General features: G+C 34.6%; 1 protein-coding gene across 8 annotated transcripts in view; it reads left to right on the plus strand.

The window, feature by feature from the left end:
* Positions 1–19,141, plus strand: part of POLK (DNA polymerase kappa) — a 91,046-nt gene that overhangs the window by 59,765 nt on the left and 12,140 nt on the right. For 6 of the 8 annotated variants that reach the window (XM_054488535.2, XM_054488534.2, XM_063664907.1 and 3 more), the window contains 6 exons: positions 2,735–2,866; positions 5,770–5,923; positions 10,179–10,418; positions 12,266–12,390; positions 13,738–13,904; positions 16,000–16,032. In XM_054488535.2, coding sequence (XP_054344510.1) covers positions 2,735–2,866; positions 5,770–5,923; positions 10,179–10,418; positions 12,266–12,390; positions 13,738–13,904; positions 16,000–16,032 — 851 coding nt within the window. Of the gene's footprint in view, positions 1–2,734; positions 2,867–5,769; positions 5,924–9,529; positions 9,572–10,178; positions 10,419–11,008; positions 11,090–12,265; positions 12,391–13,737; positions 13,905–15,999; positions 16,033–19,141 lie in introns of all 8 variants that reach the window. The other 2 variants (XM_054488540.2, XM_054488541.2) reach the window with 2 other exon arrangements.

Below are 19,141 nucleotides of genomic sequence, written 5' to 3' on the forward strand. Positions count from 1 at the left end.
ATTTATGTATGTTTGTGTATGTGTATACATACAAACTTGCTGTAGCCATGTTAAAGCTAAACCAACTGCTTTTGAAATCTACAAAATATTTTCTTTCCTACAATTTCTGTCCTCCTAAAAATCAGTTATTGTTTCTAAATTCAAAATTAGTATTTGTTATATTTAAACAAAGATTACCCCTTTTGTATGTTGAACAAATAGTTTTCCCTTCTACTAAGCATAACTTTTTGTCCTATTAAACATATGAAAGTATATCTACAAATTAATGGGAGTGATTGTTTGATTATTCCTACTGATAGAATTCTTTTTTGGTGAATTTGATGGATTTTTGAAATGTTCTGACCTGGCACTGAGAGTTGCAACTGAGATCCTACAGCAGTTACCTATTGCTGCATAACAGCCTCCCCCAGTATTTAGTGGACAGCCAAAATTTATTTGCTCATGATTCTGTAATTTGAGCAGAGTGCGGTGGCGATGCTCAACCCTGCTCTACCTGGAGTTGGCTAGGGCAATTTAACTGAGGCTAAAAAATCCAAGATGGCTTCATTCACAGGTCTGGCACTTCCACTGAGGAGATTGGAATGGATTCCAGCTTCAGAACTTTCTCCTCTCCATTGTTGCTTCAACATTTAGTAATCTACCCCAAAATATTTACAATGGTTGCTGGATTACAAAAAGCAAAAGCCTAGGTTTCAGAACTCAGTGTCACTTCCCTCACATTATTTTCATCAAGGCAAGTCACGTGGCATGAGGAACTAGAACCCACTTTTGATAAGAGTAACTTGTAAAGTATTGTGGCTGTGATCTACAATATACCACAAATCTAAAAGTTAGAGAAATTCTTATTTAAAAGTTTCTTTGTCCTCTACTATAGATCTAGCTTTTATGTCAATTATATTAAACTTATTTACTAATGCATTGGTTTTGTTTCCAGTGCTATCCACATTTTCTGTTCCAGAACACTGACCAAGGATTAGTATAGTTCTGAGTACTATCAAGATGTTTTAAGTGCCATTTGAAAATCATTAGAGGAAAATTCATATTATTCTGAAATAATCCCTTCATTTGATTCTGTTTTGCATTTCTTTGAAATTTCACTTGAGATTCTAAATAAGGATTTAATTTGTGATAAAATTTGTTTTATAAATAGTACTGTGATCTACCACGTTCACATACACTTTCATCAGATATCATCACCAACAGGATTTAATAAGCAATAGTCTCCTTGTTACTCTCACACTTTTGTAGTTCCATCTCCTAGTCAAAATGTTTTCAGCAAAAAAGATAATTAAGCCTTAAAAAAAAAACCTTAATTTCTAAACTTATTTTAAGTGTTAATCACTTCATTTTAGAGACTTAATTTGGCTGACCACATAGTAGACCTTTTATTTTTGTTCTAGATGAAAAGTTTCCAAAATCCCAAATAGAGCAAATCCCAAAAGTTTACTATTATACTATACTATTACTTTCTATAATGTAACATCTATACTATTTGTACTATATTATTATTTTATGACTATTCTATACAACTTACCATATTATTACTTTCATGTAACATAACTCACTATCATCCAAACTTTGATATTCATTCTATAACAAGTATGCCTTAAAACCAATGAAGTTTAGTTGGTAGAAATACAAGAAAATCTTTTTATTAGCACAGTCTTGCTTATACTTGGTATCGCATTGTAAATGTAGGGATAGTAATGGGAGAGGGTCATGGTATCAAAATACCGTGACAGAATAAGTCAAAACTTGGATTAAAACAGTGGACTATAATCAGAGAAATGCAAATCAAAACCACAATGAGATACCATCTCATACCAGTTAGAATGGCGATCATTAAAAAGTCAGGAAACAACAGGTGCTGGAGAGGATGTGGAGGAATAGGAACACTTTTACCCTGTTGGTAGGACTGTAAACTAGTTCAACCATTGTGGAAGTCAGTGTGGCGATTCCTCAGGGATCTAGAACTAGAAATACCATTTGACCCAGCCATCCCATTACTGGGTATATACCCAAAGGATTATAAATCATGCTGCTGTAAAGACACATGCACACATATGTTTATTGTGGCACTATTCACAATAGCAAAGATTTGGAACCAACCCAAATGTCCAACAATGATAGACTGGATTAAGAAAATGTGGCGCATATACACCATGGAATACTATGCAGCCATAAAAAATGATGAGTTCATGTCCTTTGTAGGGACATGAATGAAGCTGGAAACCATCATTCTCAGCAAACTATCACAAGGACAAAAAACCAAATACTGCATGTTCTCACTCATAGGTAGGAACTGAACAGTGAGAACACATGGACACAGGAAGGGGAACATCACACACCGGGGACTGCCGTGGGGTGGGGGGAGGGGGGAGGGATAGCATTAAGAGATATACCTAATATTAAATGACGAATTAATGGGTGCAGCACACCAGCATGGCACATGTATACATATGTAACTAACCTGCACGTTGTGCACATGTACCTTAAAACTTTAAGTATAATTTAAAAAAAAAAAGATATGATAGAATGATGACCTTGAGTCATTAATAAAAAACATTGCTTAATACATTCTATTTTTGGAAAAAAACAAAAACAAAACAGTGGCCTATAAATGAAATGTCCTTGAATTGAAAATGCACATATTAATGTGTTTCTTATGAATGCATTGATCAATATGTCCATTTAGGTTTGTATATTTTTTTCCATGTGGTCAATTTTCTTTCAGTCTACTTCAAATTACCATGCAAGGAGATTTGGTGTTCGTGCAGCCATGCCAGGATTTATTGCTAAGAGACTGTGCCCACAACTTATAATAAAGCCCCCAAACTTTGACAAATACCGAGCTGTGAGTAAAGAGGTAAGTTAATGTCTCACCCCTACTTTAGGCTTTCACTGAGTTCCTGTCACCTACAGAGTCTCAAGTCCAAATGCCTTAGCAGGTAGGATTTGGTCTTAGATTATCCTTTCAGTTGAGCCTCCTATCACTTCTTCAGCTTGTATATTGAATACTGAGTTGCATGTAGCATCCGGAATACATCATTCTTTTTCCCAATTCTTTGCCTTTCCATGCAGTTTTCATTTGCTTAGAAAACTCTTCCCATTTCCTCAAACTTTGAACTGCCTTAATGATAATATAAAATTACATTTAGCTATTTTTTCTTAATGTACAATATACATTTTTTCTAGAACCACATTTTATTTATAACTTACAGAATCTACTCATCATTAATTTCAACCTATTGTCTGAATAATTATTTATTAATGTTGTTAAACAGTGACAAAATTCATGTATTTTGATTAGCCTACTTTACTTGCCCCATAATCATTTGCTGTCTAAGAGACTGATAATTGAAAAGGGAGTAATCCATTGCTTTGAAAAGGATCTTTGAAGTAGATTTGATTATTTACTAAAATTGCCAAACTGTCATTTGTGAAAACTGCCATTTTTTCTGTTTTTTATGACAACTGGTCTATCATGCAGTGCTGGAATTTAATTTTTGAATTAAAATTTTAGACTGCTACATCAAATATTTTTAGACTGCTATAGTAAAATGTGTTTAAGACTGCTGCCTGAATGGAAACACTTAAAAAACTGTGACCTAATACTTATTACTCTTTAGTTATACCAGGGGTCTTTAAATTCACCCGTCTTATTTGTATTCCACCTCATTTTCCCTAGAAGTGACACTATTCCAAGTTTAAACACAGGTTTTTTTGTTTTTTTTTTCTGTCCAAGGCAGTCTGTGACAGCAAGTGCTTTGTGCATACCTCTGAAAAGGTGGTGGAGGAGAGGGGAGCACACTTACATTTGGTTACTGCTTATCTCTTTCATTGTATTCCTAATTAAAAAGAGATAAAATACTAATCATAAATATAGCCTTTTAAGAAGTTTTAAAAATCCTACAAAAGTTTAGTAAGAAAAGGTATTTTTTAAAGTCGTACTTTAACTCAGCAAAACTTGTGGCAGTATGCCAGTGAAAACCAAAGCGTTTTTAGTTATTTTAGTCTGGTTATTTATGTAAGCCAGAGAACTCTTCAAATTTGAGCCGGATCTAGCTAGTTTATTTGCAGATAACAAATGAGTTCTTATGTGTAAATGAACTGTAGAACAAATTCATCACTGCCTATGGATACATGAATATTCATGACTTGGTTAGAAAATTTAAGAAAAACCCCTCCCGTTTTTTTTGAGACAGGGTCTCACCCCATAGCCCAGGCTGGAGTGCTGTAACTCGATCATACCTCACTGTAACGTTAAACTCTTGAGTTAAACAATCCTCTGGCCTCAGCTTCCTGAGTAGCTAGAATGACAGGCATGCATCACCACACCCTCCTAATTTTAAATTTTTTTTGCAGAGATAGGGTTTCCCTATGTTGCTCAGGCTAGGCTTAAACTCCTGGCCTCAAAAAATTATCCTGCCCAGGCCTCCCAAAGTGCTGGGCATGAGCCACCATGCCCAGTTAGCCATTTTTGTTTTATCCAAAATATTGGAGCTTTAAGTGCTTGATTTTTACTGGAACGTCTCTTTTAATTCTTACAGCAATATCCTATGTAAAGGAAGTTAATAAATACTCAACAGTGTCTCTAGGGAGTACTTCTCATTCAGAATCTCAGTTGGCTGCCAGTTACAGACTTCACAGAGTTTCATTTTCATTGGAAAGATTCTATTTGAGCACGTTATAACAAGAACAAAGCTAATTAAGGCACTCTCTGAGTAAAACTTGGCCAACTTTATATCACCATTTTCTAAAATTCCCTTTGACTCAGCTGTTCATAATTATATTAAGCTAAAAACCTTTCTTTTTATAAAACAAGAAACAGTTTTCTTATCATACAGTAGACAGTTTTAAAAGCTAAATGGAAGCATAACATAATTCAGCAAATACGTTTTCTAATATACATTTTTTTTTGAGGCAGGGTCTCACTCTCACCCAAGCTGGACAATATGCATATTATTTTGACAACTATTGCCTCTAATTATAGCTAATACTTAAGTGGTTAGAAAAAAAAGTCATAGTTTTATGTAGTAACACTATGTTATATAAAAGGCATTTCTGAATTACAGCAACTATAATTCTAATCTTTATATGTATTTCTTTTATCCTAAGATGTTACTCCAGACTTTTCCCCATCATTTAAGGTAATCATGGAGTACACTATAGATTGTCATTTTTTTCCATTCCAGATCTTAATAAGTAATAGGAAATAGAAAACATTCATTTTCCTGTATGGATTAATGCATTAATTAATATTAAGTGGACTTTTATGTGCATGTTATAATTAATTGGAATACTTTCTAAAGCAACATAGTACCTTTATATAAGATTATTCCTTTTTAAAATGAACCAAAAACAATAAATCACAAAAGGCAGGAGGGAATAGAATCCTGTCATTCCCACTTCAGCTTCTGACGAGCTACCTAAAACCTTAACCATTTTTTTGTATGGGCCTACCAGATAATGTTATCTGAGATTTATTTGAATTGCTTATTATAACCAGATATAGGTAGCTAAATAGAGATTGTATCAAATGAAGCTACTTTGTGGTCTTCTGCCTTCATGGTCTATTTTAATACAAAAGGAAATTTTGAAAATATTCCCTGGTAGTGGATTATTTTTTCCTTAAATCCATGAGCTATTGACTGCAGGATTGTTACTGTAGTTGCAAACTAAGAATATTAACATTTCTTATCAGCTACATATGACAGAAGAAGTTTGCTATCACAGCAAAATTTAAACTTTTTTTTGTTTCCTTTGAAGGTTAAGGAAATACTTGCTGATTATGATCCCAATTTTATGGCCATGAGTCTTGATGAAGCCTACTTGAATATAACAAAGCACTTAGAAGAAAGACAAAATTGGCCTGAGGATAAAAGAAGGTATTTCATCAAAATGGGAAACTCTGTAGAAAATGGTAAGCAACTTATTAAGACTATCAAACCAAGAAGCAGTGAAAAAAAAAACCCACAACTCTTTGAATTAATCCAATTAATTTATTAGCCTGCATAGGTAGAAGGAATAGATGTACCTTTATAAAAATGTAAAATCAGAAAATTTTAAAAATACCAGTGTGTTTTCTGAGTTAAACATGTAGAATATCACATGTAAACAAAATGTGATTCTTAAATCTCTAAGCTTAAGAGTCTGCAGAGTCCCTGAACAAAGTAATTTTATAGCAGTTATTTTCCTAAGGTCTAACTAACAAAGAGTTTGGATGGCATTGAAGCTGAGGAAGTTATCTGTTTAAAGTGGCCTTTTGTTGTTGTTGTTAGAAAAGACTAGCCTCAAACATATCAAAACATTGGACGATTCTATTTTTCTTCATTCTCCTAATTTTCTATAATCTAATTATTATAGCAATTATGACTGTTTTTAGCTCTGCCAAAATTAATGACTTCCCACTCCCTTCTTTGCCTTAGACTTTATGATTTCAAGACTCCAGGGTTTTTTAAAAAAAATAATCCCTTTATGACCTATCCAAAAGCAATGCCAAGAAACATGCAGATATTACACATACTGCTTTCAACATTTTGTCAAAGGTATGATTATGTCTGAGATGTCCTGGACCCCTGGACAAAGTTCACCTGGATGAAAAAGTGACACAGAAGGGTTTGCTCACAACCCACAGGAACATTTCACGTGCACCACTCATTGCTTCAGACGGGCCAGGCAGTGCTGGGGAGACCTGTTTGTAACTTTCCCTGAAGCAAAAATGGTAGATCCACAATGACATTAACTCTCTCACATTATTTGTGACTCACATCATTTGGAGCAAGTTTAATATGGGCACCAAATACAACTTCATTACCTTATTTAAAGTCCTAAGGGATAGCTCTCTCTTTTCTTTTATAGGAACATTAAACAATAATCATCATTTCTGGACACAGAGGCACAGAGCAAAAGGTTTTCCTTATTTGGTGTAACTTTATTGTTTGAGGATGTGGAACATAAAGCCTGATGTCACTTTGTAAAAAGTCTTACTTTATTAATTCCTTACTTTCACAAGAGAATGAGGGAAAATCATTAAATAATTGTGTCAAAGCATCCCCTGAGGGCCTCCCATAACAATTACTTGCATGATGTTTTGAAATTTTTACATTGGGATTAAAGTAAATGTTTTCATTTTCTACTAATTTTTTTCTTTTTTTCTGAGGTAGGGTCTCACTCTGTTGCCCAGGCTGGAGTGCAGTGGTGCAGTCTCAGCTCACTGCAACCTCCGCCTCCTGGGTTCAAGCAGTTCTCCTGCCTCAGCCTCCCAAGTACCTGGGATTAGAGGCGCGTGCCACCACACCCGACTAATTTTTTGTATTTTTAGTAGAGGTGGGGTTTCACCATGTTGGCCAGGCTGATCTCAAACTCCTGACCTCAGGTGATCAGCCCGCCTTGGCCTCCCAAAGTGCTGGGATTACAGGCATGAGCCACCACGCCCGGCCTACTAATGTTCTTTTCATTTATTATAATGTCCAAACTCACTATGAGTATGTGAATTTTTAATATCTATTGCTTTTAACATATTTACTTGTATATTGCCCTCTTCATGTATTTTCATATTCTTAAGTAATTGGAATAGTTAAACTTTTCTTCTCATGTATAAATACCTGTGGGCTGGACTTTCAGGCATGTCTCACCTCACATCATGCCACGGGAAATTGTCAATAGTGCATTGGAACTGTGGCAGGCAATTGATATATCTTCCTCTAAAGTCCAAGACATTTTTTTGCTGTTCCCCATTTTCTAAAAGGTGTTTGTCTTTGGAAATATATTGCTAACTACCATCTCTACATACAAATAAAATAATAATTTTTTAAATGTTTACTCTCCCATGTAAATCTGGATGGTGAGTGCCAGATAATATAAGAAACTGAAATACCTTACACTTTTTAGCACTTGTCTTCCAAATGAAATGCTTTAATCCTAGTGTTACATTCTGATTATCTTAGTTATGGGGATTATAAAGATGTTTCTGTCACAAAGCAAATAAGAAACTACTTCAGCTGTTAGTTACACAGCCAGGCCTCACAGAAAAGTAGAAAGTAGTTCAGATTGAAAAGGTACCTGAACATTCTGCAGCAGCTCTGATAATGTGCTAGAAGGCAGCATTCTTCGCTTCCTGCTGTATAGTTCTGCTCTCACAGTGGCTCACCTGAGGGCAGGGTGGTAGAGGCATGAGGTACAAAACATGGCATAAAAAACTCTGCAGAACGGGTTTATGAATGTGGCAGATAACTTACTTGGTTTGCAGTTTTTCTGTAGCTTTCTTTACCTTGACTTCTACCCATCCAGATGGGGAAAAGGGCTCCAGGTAGATACCATTTCAACTGTTACACAGTCTTTATTTATTTTTTTATTTTTATTTTTTTGAGATGGAGTCTCACTCTGTCACCAAGGCTGAAGTACAGTGGCACGATCTCAGCTCACTGCAACCTCTGCCTCCTGGGTTGAAGTAATTCTCCTGCCCCAGCCTCCCGAGTAGCTGTGCGCCACCATTCCTGGCTCATTTTTGTATTTTTGTAGACATGGGGTTTCGCCATGTTAGCCAGTCTGGTCTCGAACTCCTGACCTCAGGAGATCCTCCCACCTCAGCTTCCCAAAGTGCTGAGATTACAGACATGAGCCACCTTGCCTGGCCTGTTTCCCCTCTGAATTGTTCTACATTTTAAAACCAGAATATTAAAAAATGACAGGAACTGAAGCACATAAATGTCAGCTAATGTAAGTTTGAGAATAAGGCTTATTGGCGAGGCAAGGTGGTTCACATTTATAATCCTAGCACTTTAGGAGGCTGAGGCGGGAGGATCAGTTGAGGCCAGGAGTTTGAGACCGCCCTGGGCAAGATTGTGAAACTCTATCTTTACCAAAAAATTATAAAATTAGCTAAGTGTGATGGCTTGCGCCTGTAGTCCTAGCTACACTCCAGCCTGGGCAAGAGGGAGACCCTATCTCAAACAAAAAAAAAAAAAGAAAGAAAATAGGCTTATTGTGTATGTGCCCTGGAATTCAGATCTGGAAAACATCTGACTGAATTAACATCTATGACTTAATTCACACTACATATTTTAAATTTTTAAATTAATCAGATGTCTGTCATATCTATTTTATATTATCTTTAAAATTTTTTCCTAAACAGCCAAATTCGTTTCTCAAGTAATATACATTCATATGCATCTTAAAACTAGAAATTTAATTTTTTCTTCTGCATTGACCTTAATTTGGAAAATATTTATATGTAATAAAATTACGAGATGGAATCAGAAAGCTTTGTTGCTAACCTTGGTTGTTATAAATACATTTAAATTGTATTTCTTCTACATTAAGCCAAGAAAACAGGCTTTAATAGATTTGTTCATGGAGACATTTTTAGTATCAGTATAGATTTAAGTATATTTTACAGTCCATTTATGAAAAATATAAATATAAAGAGGTAATAACCAGACTGGTATTTTTACTTTACTTTGTAATAATAGTTTATAGCCTATTAATAATAACGTCTCTTTTTCTTAAACTTGGATTATCCAGTCAGACCTTAAGAATTTGCATATTCAAAGAAGCATAACTTTCACAGGTAATTTCTATTTATTACAAATATGCCCTTGGTCAAAGTGACACTTTATAAACAAGCAAATCAAAATTAAAATCAGCATTTGAAAGAAGAAAATTCAGATTATTTTAACATCTAAAAGGTTTCTTCCATAAATGAAGAAAAGTGTTTTTCCTTCTAAAAACAAAACTTATTTTCAGAATAATTATTGTATATTTTTTCTTATATTCGAAATTCTAATTTTCGAAGATTCTTTTTCTTCCTAAAGAAGAATAAAGAAAAGATTTCCTTTTTTTTTTTTTTTTAAGGTAAAGATAATGTGAACTGAAACCTAATTCTGAATTTCAGTTAATTTAGGTACGAACATTAGTGAGTTTCATAAGATATTTCCTTTTAATATTTATCCTGTGGAAATGCATAATAGTCTTTTTAAGAAAAATTCATAATCAGTGTTCTCTTTAATGGTTATAAAACATTAAATGATAAATGATGGCATTTCTGATCTTGGATCCTAGAAACTAAACTAAACTAGATTTTTGTTTTTGTCTTCAGAAATAATGTAGGGAAACCTAACTTATGAAGTATATACTTCTTAAAATAAAGGTGAGTGATTTTCCTGTTTATGATTTAGATAATCCAGGAAAGGAAGTTAATAAACTGAGTGAGCGTGAACGATCCATCTCTCCACTACTTTTTGAAGAGAGTCCTTCTGATTTGCAGCCCCCAGGAGATCCTTTCCAAGTGAACTTTGAAGAACAAAACAATCCTCAAATACTCCAAAACTCAGTTGTTTTTGGAACATCAGCCGAGGAAGTGGTAAAGGAAATTCGTTTCAGAATTGAGCAGAAAACAACACTGACAGCCAGTGCAGGTATTTTAAAAGGGTATTGATGGCCACTGTAGTTATAATTTTCAGACTGGCTAATTCAAGTGTAATATTAGTAGTTTCTCATTATAAAGTATATAGTAACATTTTACTTACCTAGTCTTTCATTCAACTTCTAACAACTTTACCTATTCAGAATAGCTGTGAACCTAGTAAGTAAATTGGAATTAAGCAGACTATGAGCCTGAAGAAAAAAAAAGATTATACGTTTCTTTCTTTTTTTTTTTTTTTTTTGAAATGGAGTCTTGCTCTGTTGCCCAGGTTGGAGTGCAGTGGGGCGATCTCATTCAGCTTACTGCAACCTCTGCCTCTTGGGTTCAAGCGATTCTCCTGCCTCAGCCTCCCAAGTAGGTGGGACTACAGGCGCATGCCACCATGCCCAGCTAATTTTTTGTATTTTCAATAGTGACGGTGTTTCACTGTGTTAGCCAGGATGGTCTCCATCTCCTGACCTCATGATCCACCCACCTTGGCCTCCCAAAGTGCTGGGATTACAGGTGTGAGCCACCGTGCCCGACCCATAAATTTCATATAGCTATCTTTTTCTAGCACAAAATATATTACTGGTTTTGCATGTAATAACTTGATTATTAGTTTTTCCTTGGGAGACTTCAATCCTGTCCAAGATTGCAGGAGAGAACCCAGACGGCCACAAGGTAGGAGACAAAAGAAATACTAACTAGCAACATAGCAATTCAGGACCATCTGGTAAAAGGAAAAACAAATTTACATATGTTGATAACCCATGAGGCCATCACTGTCTCTTAGCATAATAACTGTTATTCATCATGAGGACCCTGAATTATCTTGTAAAAGCCATATTGTGATTAGGTAAATCTTTTCTTTCTACACCAAAGCATGAGAATGAATAATGCATTTTAGGAAGATCTATCTAACAATTGAAATGAACTGTTTAATGAATATATTTGAATATACCTATTTCAAATTATCTTAATCAGGACTCACAGAAATTGTGAAACATCTTTCTGAAAAATAGTAATTTGTTTTGTGAATAACATAAAAAGGATACACCATCTAATTATTATTTTAAATATACCGCAACCAGAATCTTTGATTTTTTGCTTTATGTGGGTAATCTACACAAAAGACATTTTCAAAGAGTAAACATCCACCCTAAATTATATTCTGTATCTTTTCTTAGAGGTAGATATAGAACCACTATAAAAACAATCTGGTCTGGGCACGATGGCTCACGCCTGTAATCCCAACACTTTGGGAGGCCGAAGCTGGTGGACTACCTGAGGTCAGGAGTTCAAGACCAGCCTGACCAATATGGTGAAACCCCCATCTCTACTAAAAATACAAAAATTAGCCAGGCGTGGTGTTGCGTGCCTCTAATCCCAGCTACTCGGGAGGCTGAGACAGGAGAATCGCTTGAACCCAGGAGGCGGAGGTTGCAGTGAGCCAAGATCACGCCATTGCACTCCAGCCTGGGCGACAGAGCAAGACTCCATCTGAAAAAAAAAAAAAAAAAAAAAAAAAAATCTGTGTTCCTACTAAAGGTAGTAAGTAAGCTAATAATAACGCTTAATATTGCTTAGCTCAGAAATTATTCTTACATTTTAAAATGTCATGGAGAATTAAATATTACTCATTTTTGCTGCCACAATGACTATAACTAGTACAATTTCTTTTCCTAAAACCATAGCAAGCCCTGGGGAGATACAGGGTAATCAAATGTTATTTTTAAAGTAGCATTATATATCATTTGAGACTTTTTGCAATTAACTTTTTTTTTCTGTTTTGTTATTACATATTTAAAAGTCATACATATCAACTTCTTTGAGTCATCAGAGTATTTTTCTTTTAAGGCATTGCCCCAAATACAATGTTAGCAAAAGTCTGCAGTGATAAGAATAAACCAAATGGACAATACCAAATTCTTCCCAATAGACAAGCTGTGATGGACTTCATCAAGGATTTACCCATTAGAAAGGTAAGATTTTTACATAAAGTTTATTTATATATGTACTCTGAATTCTGAAGAGATACTATGTAGGCCAATAGTTAATCATTCTTTGCTTAAAAGTTTTAAAATAATAGATAACAAGCAAGAACTATAATGGGTGATTGAATTTGGACTTGAAGAAACCTTTCTATGAAACCATAAAAGTGAGATTTAGCTTATTTGCTATAAACTTTTAAGAAAGTAATAATCACAGATTTTTAAGTGAACTCCTGCCAAGGAGAAGGGAAATTAAAAGAATATTTCTAACAGTTCTTTCATCTGTAACTTAGTGCTATCTTAGTTCTAAAGTCCAGATTGCTACTAGATTAATGGGCATGATGCTTCAAAGAGATTTAGAATTTTAATTGTTTTTGACAGAGAATAAACCAAAATATTTTGCCATTTTTAAAATGGTAAAATTATCCCTCAGGGGTTCCAGAAAGTGTATACTTTATTATTTTTTAGAGCTTCTAGATTTTTCTGCATATATACACTTTTTTTTCAGTAATTGCACTATGCACTACTGTATATGATGTTCTAGGACTTGCTTTTCTCATTCAACATAATGTATGAATGAATTTAAATATTTTTCAATGCTCAGTATGTAATATGTAATGATTACTGACTAGTATATGTAAGGAGTAGCTGCAAAGCAGTGTTTTCCAAAATGTTTTTCAAGTATGGATAGATATTCCCTTTAAAAAGGTTCTGGGGTCAGATACCTTTGGAGTGTACCATTGATGTGTTACTATGCATATTAATATATTAAAAATTCATAAATCTTGGAATAAAAAGTTTCACTTAAATTTGTTAATCTCACTATTCCCCAAGTTTATATGACAACAGCACTCCTTTTTTAATGCCTTTTGAAATTCCATGAAACGCTAGTTTAGTAAATGTGGTCAAAAAGTAATTAAAGCAGTTTTCTTGCATGACTTATGAAGATAGTCACATTATTCATACCTTTTATCGATGATAAAAGATATAATGAGCACTTTGGGAGGCCAGGGTGGGCGGATCACCTGAGGTCAGGAGTTCGAGACCAGCCTGACCAACATGAAGAAACCCCATCTCTACTAAAAATACAAAATTAGCCGGGTATGGTGGCGCATGTCTGTAATCCCAGCTACTCAGGAGGCTAAGGCAGGAGAATCACTTGAACAACCCAGGAGGTGGAGGTTGCGGTGAGCCAACTTGGCACCACTGTACTCCAGCTTGGGCAACAAGAGTGAGACTCCATCTCAAAAAAAAAAAAAAAAAGTGTAATGAGGTTGTAATCTCAATTTTTAGCTTCACTTTAAAATCTGTTAATAATAAATATTGATTCTTTTCTAGGTTTCTGGAATAGGAAAAGTTACAGAGAAAATGTTAAAGGCCCTTGGAATTATTACATGTACAGAACTTTACCAACAGAGGGCATTGCTTTCTCTCCTTTTCTCTGAAACATCTTGGCATTATTTCCTTCATATCTCCTTGGGTCTAGGTTCAACACACCTGACAAGGTATCTATATGTATTGTCATTCTGCTTTTTCTTTAGCATTTGCTGCAATATCAGTTTTAATAATTGAAATGAGGCTATATGGATAACATGTTTTAAAATTCTTTTAGGCTAGTTTAATTCAAAATATAATGTTTGAATTAGAGTCAACAGATTGGATGTAGGAGGAAAGAAAAGAAGAATAAAGAATCACTCCTAGGTTATGGTGTCAGCAGTTGGGTAGAGAGACAAGAGGAATGATAGTTAGTTTCTTTTTTATCCCTACCTTGTTCTTTGTTCAGAACCTAAGAGAAATGCCAGTAGTCAGGTTGTTGTGGAAAGAAAGATGGCCGTATTCCATAATTCACCCTTTAAGGAAGGAGATGTAATGATTCTTTGAAAGCCTTAAACTACATTTCTTTTCTTTTCCGGATTCATTCATTCAGTACTGACTACTTTACTTTGTGTTAGGTACTATTCTAGGCACTGTGGATAACAGCAGCAAATAGGACAAATTCCTGCCCTCATAGAGTTTACAGACTAGTGTGAGAGATAGAAAATAACCAAATAAACAAATGAAGAAAGTAAAGCAGAGTGAGGGTATAGAAAATGACTAGGGGGTAAGTGTGAGGGTTAGCAACCATCATCCAAAGGCGGAGAGACCTGAGGGAGCCAGCCGTGCAAAGGCTGGAAGAGGGAACAGCTGGAGGAAATACCCTGGGTTTTCTTCCCTGCCACTCTTTCATCTAGGTCTTAAAAAGAGGAACACTAGAGGTAGAAGGTAAATTGTTGTGGGATAGTAGGTGAAAAGAAGGAAATTTTAAAAGACTGGAATCGTGGAAGTCAACTCTGGGCACTATTTTTACAATTTTGTCATCACCTTGTCAGCCTGTCCTCAAAATGACTCCTTTATATTCTTGTATTTAAACTAAAGGACAACAATAAAAATCAATGAGGATGCATATAAAATTGATGGACCAATTAAGCCTACTAAATTTTACAGAGATTGCAAGGCTTGTTGTATTGCTTTTCTCATCTCTTCCTGCTCTTCAATCTTTTGAGTCCACAGTTAGCTGACTTTGATCTTCAGTGGGCATAATGAAAGATGAAGATATCACAGCACTATAAATAATTATATTTGAAGATAGCAGGAAATAAAACTTTATTTTTAATCCAAAAATTTTTTTATTTCCATAGTGCTTGAAAACAATATAGTTCTGATGTAACATAACGTATATTAACTTGTGGTATTTAGAGATCCAGGTAAAGCTTTTACATGCAATTCATAGGTAATTTATAATAACAAATACCAAGCCTGCCTTTCCCTCTGTCCATATTCTCTATTCCCCTATTCTGCTTTGCTTTTTAATCTGAGTACTTCTCCCCTTCTAACCCATTCCATATTTACTACTATATTTGTTATCTGTCTCTCTCCAATATATAAGTTTCCTGAGGGCAAGTACTTGGTCTATTTCCTTCATTACTATATCCTCAAGTTCTAGAACAGTGCTTGAATCATAATAGATTCACTAAATATTTGGAAAATGAGTACTCTACATGTCATTTCAACTTTTTGGTTTTAACTAATCCTGTCAGAGCAACGAGAATACAGCCAAACTAGGTGATTCAGATTCCCAATCTTCATCCTATAGCTGTGTACCAAATTCTGACTGAGGTTCTATAGAGTGGTATAAATGAATAATGAATAGGCTATGGGAGAAAGAAGTTAATATACTAAACCAAAAACTAGGTAACTGATTTTAAATTATTTAACATTTAATTATATTTTATAACTGGAAGATATTACACTATCACTTCCTATTTTTTATAAGTTGTGGTTTTTGATAGTCAGGTTTTTAATAGAAGCAATTTCTAATATCTACCTATTTTCAAGTTTGTTCTCTTCAATAGATATAGACTTGATTCATAATCATATTAGCATCTTACCTATCTATGTTCTTTGGTGATTTGTTTTTAGATAAAAAACTGTTTTTCGTGATGTATAAATTTTAATAAAAAATTTGAGATCTCTAAAAGGTAATTGATAATGTTAAATCCTCTTGGTTAACTAAAAACTCAGTCTTTGAAAAATAAAGACCTTTTTTTTTTTCATTTCAAGGGATGGAGAGAGGAAAAGTATGAGCGTTGAGAGGTAATGTTTTATTATTTATTGTTAATTGTGCATAATTCATGTTATCTTAAACTAATATTGAATTAATTTTTAGTAAATATCACTGAAATAAGAAATCTATTCGCAAATTACTATAACAATTTTTAGTAGTTTACACTCCCTGCAATAAATGCCTTAGTATAAGACTATTATTTTCAGTTGCTATAATCTCAAAAATTAACTTCAGCTATTTTTTAATGTTGGTTTTAATCCTACCTAGTGAAAACTAAGCATTTCAGAATTTCATATCTTAATTTCTAGCTTGTTTATAAGGACAATTGAGTATTTACTTCGGAAATTTAAGAAGTAACAATGGGAATTCTTCCTAAAATTCTTTCAATATTGGTGATTAAGCAGAAGCTTAATCAAACAGTAAAATATTACTGATAAAAGAGAGCTTAAAGATGATCTAGTTTAGTGGTTTGCAATCCTGTTTGAAAACCAAATGAAATAATGATGGAAACTTACCATTTGGGGAAATAAGTCATTGTTTGAAACGTCCCTCAATTATCTCCTCAAAGCAGCAAGTTTCCACTGAGACATTTAAGAAACACTGACCTAGGGCCCAGCAAGGTGGCTCACGCCCGTAATCCCAGCATTTTGGAAGGCTGAGGTGGGCAGATCACTTGAGGTCAGGAGTTCGAGACCAGCCTGGCCAACATGGCAAAACCCTGTCTCTACTAAAAATACAAAAATCAGCCCAGCGTGGTCGCTTAAACTTTAATCCCAGCTACTCGGGTGGCTGAGGCACAAGAATTGAACCCAGGAGGTGGAGTTTGCGGTAAGCTGAGATGGCACCACTCCACTCCAGCCTAGGTGACAGAGTGAGACTCTGTCTCAAAATCAAAACAAGACAAAACAAAACACTGACCTAGTACAAGGTCGTGTTCATATTTCACATATATTATTTGTGGTCAGAAAAGCTGAATAACTTTTACAAGACAACATAATAAATGGCTTTGATAAAAATTGCTATTTTAGGTTTTGGTCCATATGAAAGCAATCAAAGAGAGAGAGAAAAAAAAACATCCAAAAGCAAAATAGTATTGCCGTATTTGATAAATTTCTCTGCCATTGGGAACACTGTTTGATGTACAGGAATGTGTTCTCCACTTTTTTTTTCTGGAAACTTTATCCCCTTGGCTTTTTAAAATGGGCAATATAACATCAAATTTGGTATGAAGTTGGAGGAAAGGAGGTTGCAATTTATATCACAAACTAACTAACTTCTCTAATATAAAAAGAACTCATAATCAATAAAAAAGGAACACTAAGCCAACAGAAAAAATGAACAAAGTTCTAATTAATTAACAGAAAAGGAAATACAAATGGCTCTTAAAACAAGTGAAACTACTACCATTTTCATTTATAATTAAAGAAATACAGATTGAAAGTTCTCTCAGATACCTTTCTTTCACTAATCAGGTTGGCAAAGATTCTAACATACTCTATTGGCAAGACTGTAGGAGTGTAAAATGTGTAAACTTTAGAGGGAGTACATTAGGTTTTTTTATTGCTATTAAAACAAATTTCTACAAATTTAGTGGCTTAAAACAAAAGAAATTTATGCTCTATCATTCTGAAAGTCAGCGGTTCTAAAGTTAATGTGTTGGTAGAGTTCCATTTCTTCTAGAAGCTCTGGGAGAGAGTCCATTTCTTTATGAAAAGCTTCTAGAGGCCATAGAATCGTTGGCTCATAGCCTCAGCAACTTCTTTCTCTGACTCCAACCCTCCTGCCTCCTTCTTACAAGGACCCTTGGGATTACATTGGGCACAGCTGGACATTTCAGAGTAATCTCTCTCCGTCAGAATTTAATCACATCTGCTAAATCCCTTTTGTCATGTAAGATACTAGGTTCACAGATTCCAGGGATTAGGATGTGGACATCTTTAGCGACCATTATCTAGCCTACCGCAGGGGGTAAGAAATTTCATAATATGTATCAAAATCACAGATACACGTGTACTTTGATGCCATAATTCTTTTACTAAGAATTAATTCCACAGATATAGTCACATGTCATTTTACGTATATACAGGGTTACTTACTGCATTTTTTATGATAGAAAAAAACTGTAATATCCATGAATAGAGAATTGGTTAAATTACCTTACATCATTAAATTAGAATATTATGCTGCTATATAAAAATGAGGAAATCACTTACTCATGGGGAACTCTCACCATGATAAATTGAGAAAAGTAGGGTACTACACAATGTATCTAAAATTCTACTGTTTATATAAAAAATGAGAGGAAAATGTCTTCTTGTTTACTTATTTTATGTACACACACATACACACACATATATATACGTAAGTGGAATATTTCTTTTTTTTTTTTTTTTTTTGAGACGGAGTCTCGCTCTGTCGCCCAGGCTGGAGTGCAGTGGTGCGATCTCGGCTCACTGCAAGCTCTGCCTCCTGGGTTCTCGCCATTCTCCTGCTTCAGCTTCCCGAGTACCTGGGACTACAGGCGCCCGTATACGTGGAATATTTCTAAGGAATTCCTAAGAATAAGAAGCTGACACATTGTTTGCCACTAGGCAAGAGAACTGAGTAGCTGAGGATAAGGTTAGAAGTAGAAAGGGGACTCTTTACTGAAGAGTCACTTGCTTGGGGTCCATACTCATCATTCTGGTCTCTTTGTATTATCCTCTTTTAAGTTAATATCACTTGTCAACTTCTTTCAACACTCTTTTGCAGATGAATTCAAAATACCTACATTTAATCTTATCAGCCTTCTATTTTCAGCTGTCCATTAAACAACTCTGCCTAGGTTCCATGAGCCAACCCCTTAAATCTACTTAAAGATGTTTCTCATCCATAAAATCCATGTGCAGTAATTGGAATGATGTTCTCATTTGGACTTTCTTAAGATAATCTTGTGTAATAAAGTCTATATATACATATACCCTAATCTGTTTTAAGTTCTGGAGGCGTTACCATTATCTGTTGGTAATTTTAATTATCTTTTTTGTGATATAATAGAGCAAGAGCATAAAATTGTTTCTTAGCTAATCAAGCTTTCCTGTTTAGGTGGGTTTCCATTATTTATATAGATCTTAGATGTTTTTACTTAATTAAATTTTA

This window comes from Pongo pygmaeus, chromosome 4 (genome assembly GCF_028885625.2).
Source record: "Pongo pygmaeus isolate AG05252 chromosome 4, NHGRI_mPonPyg2-v2.0_pri, whole genome shotgun sequence".
Lineage (NCBI taxonomy): Eukaryota > Metazoa > Chordata > Mammalia > Primates > Hominidae > Pongo > Pongo pygmaeus.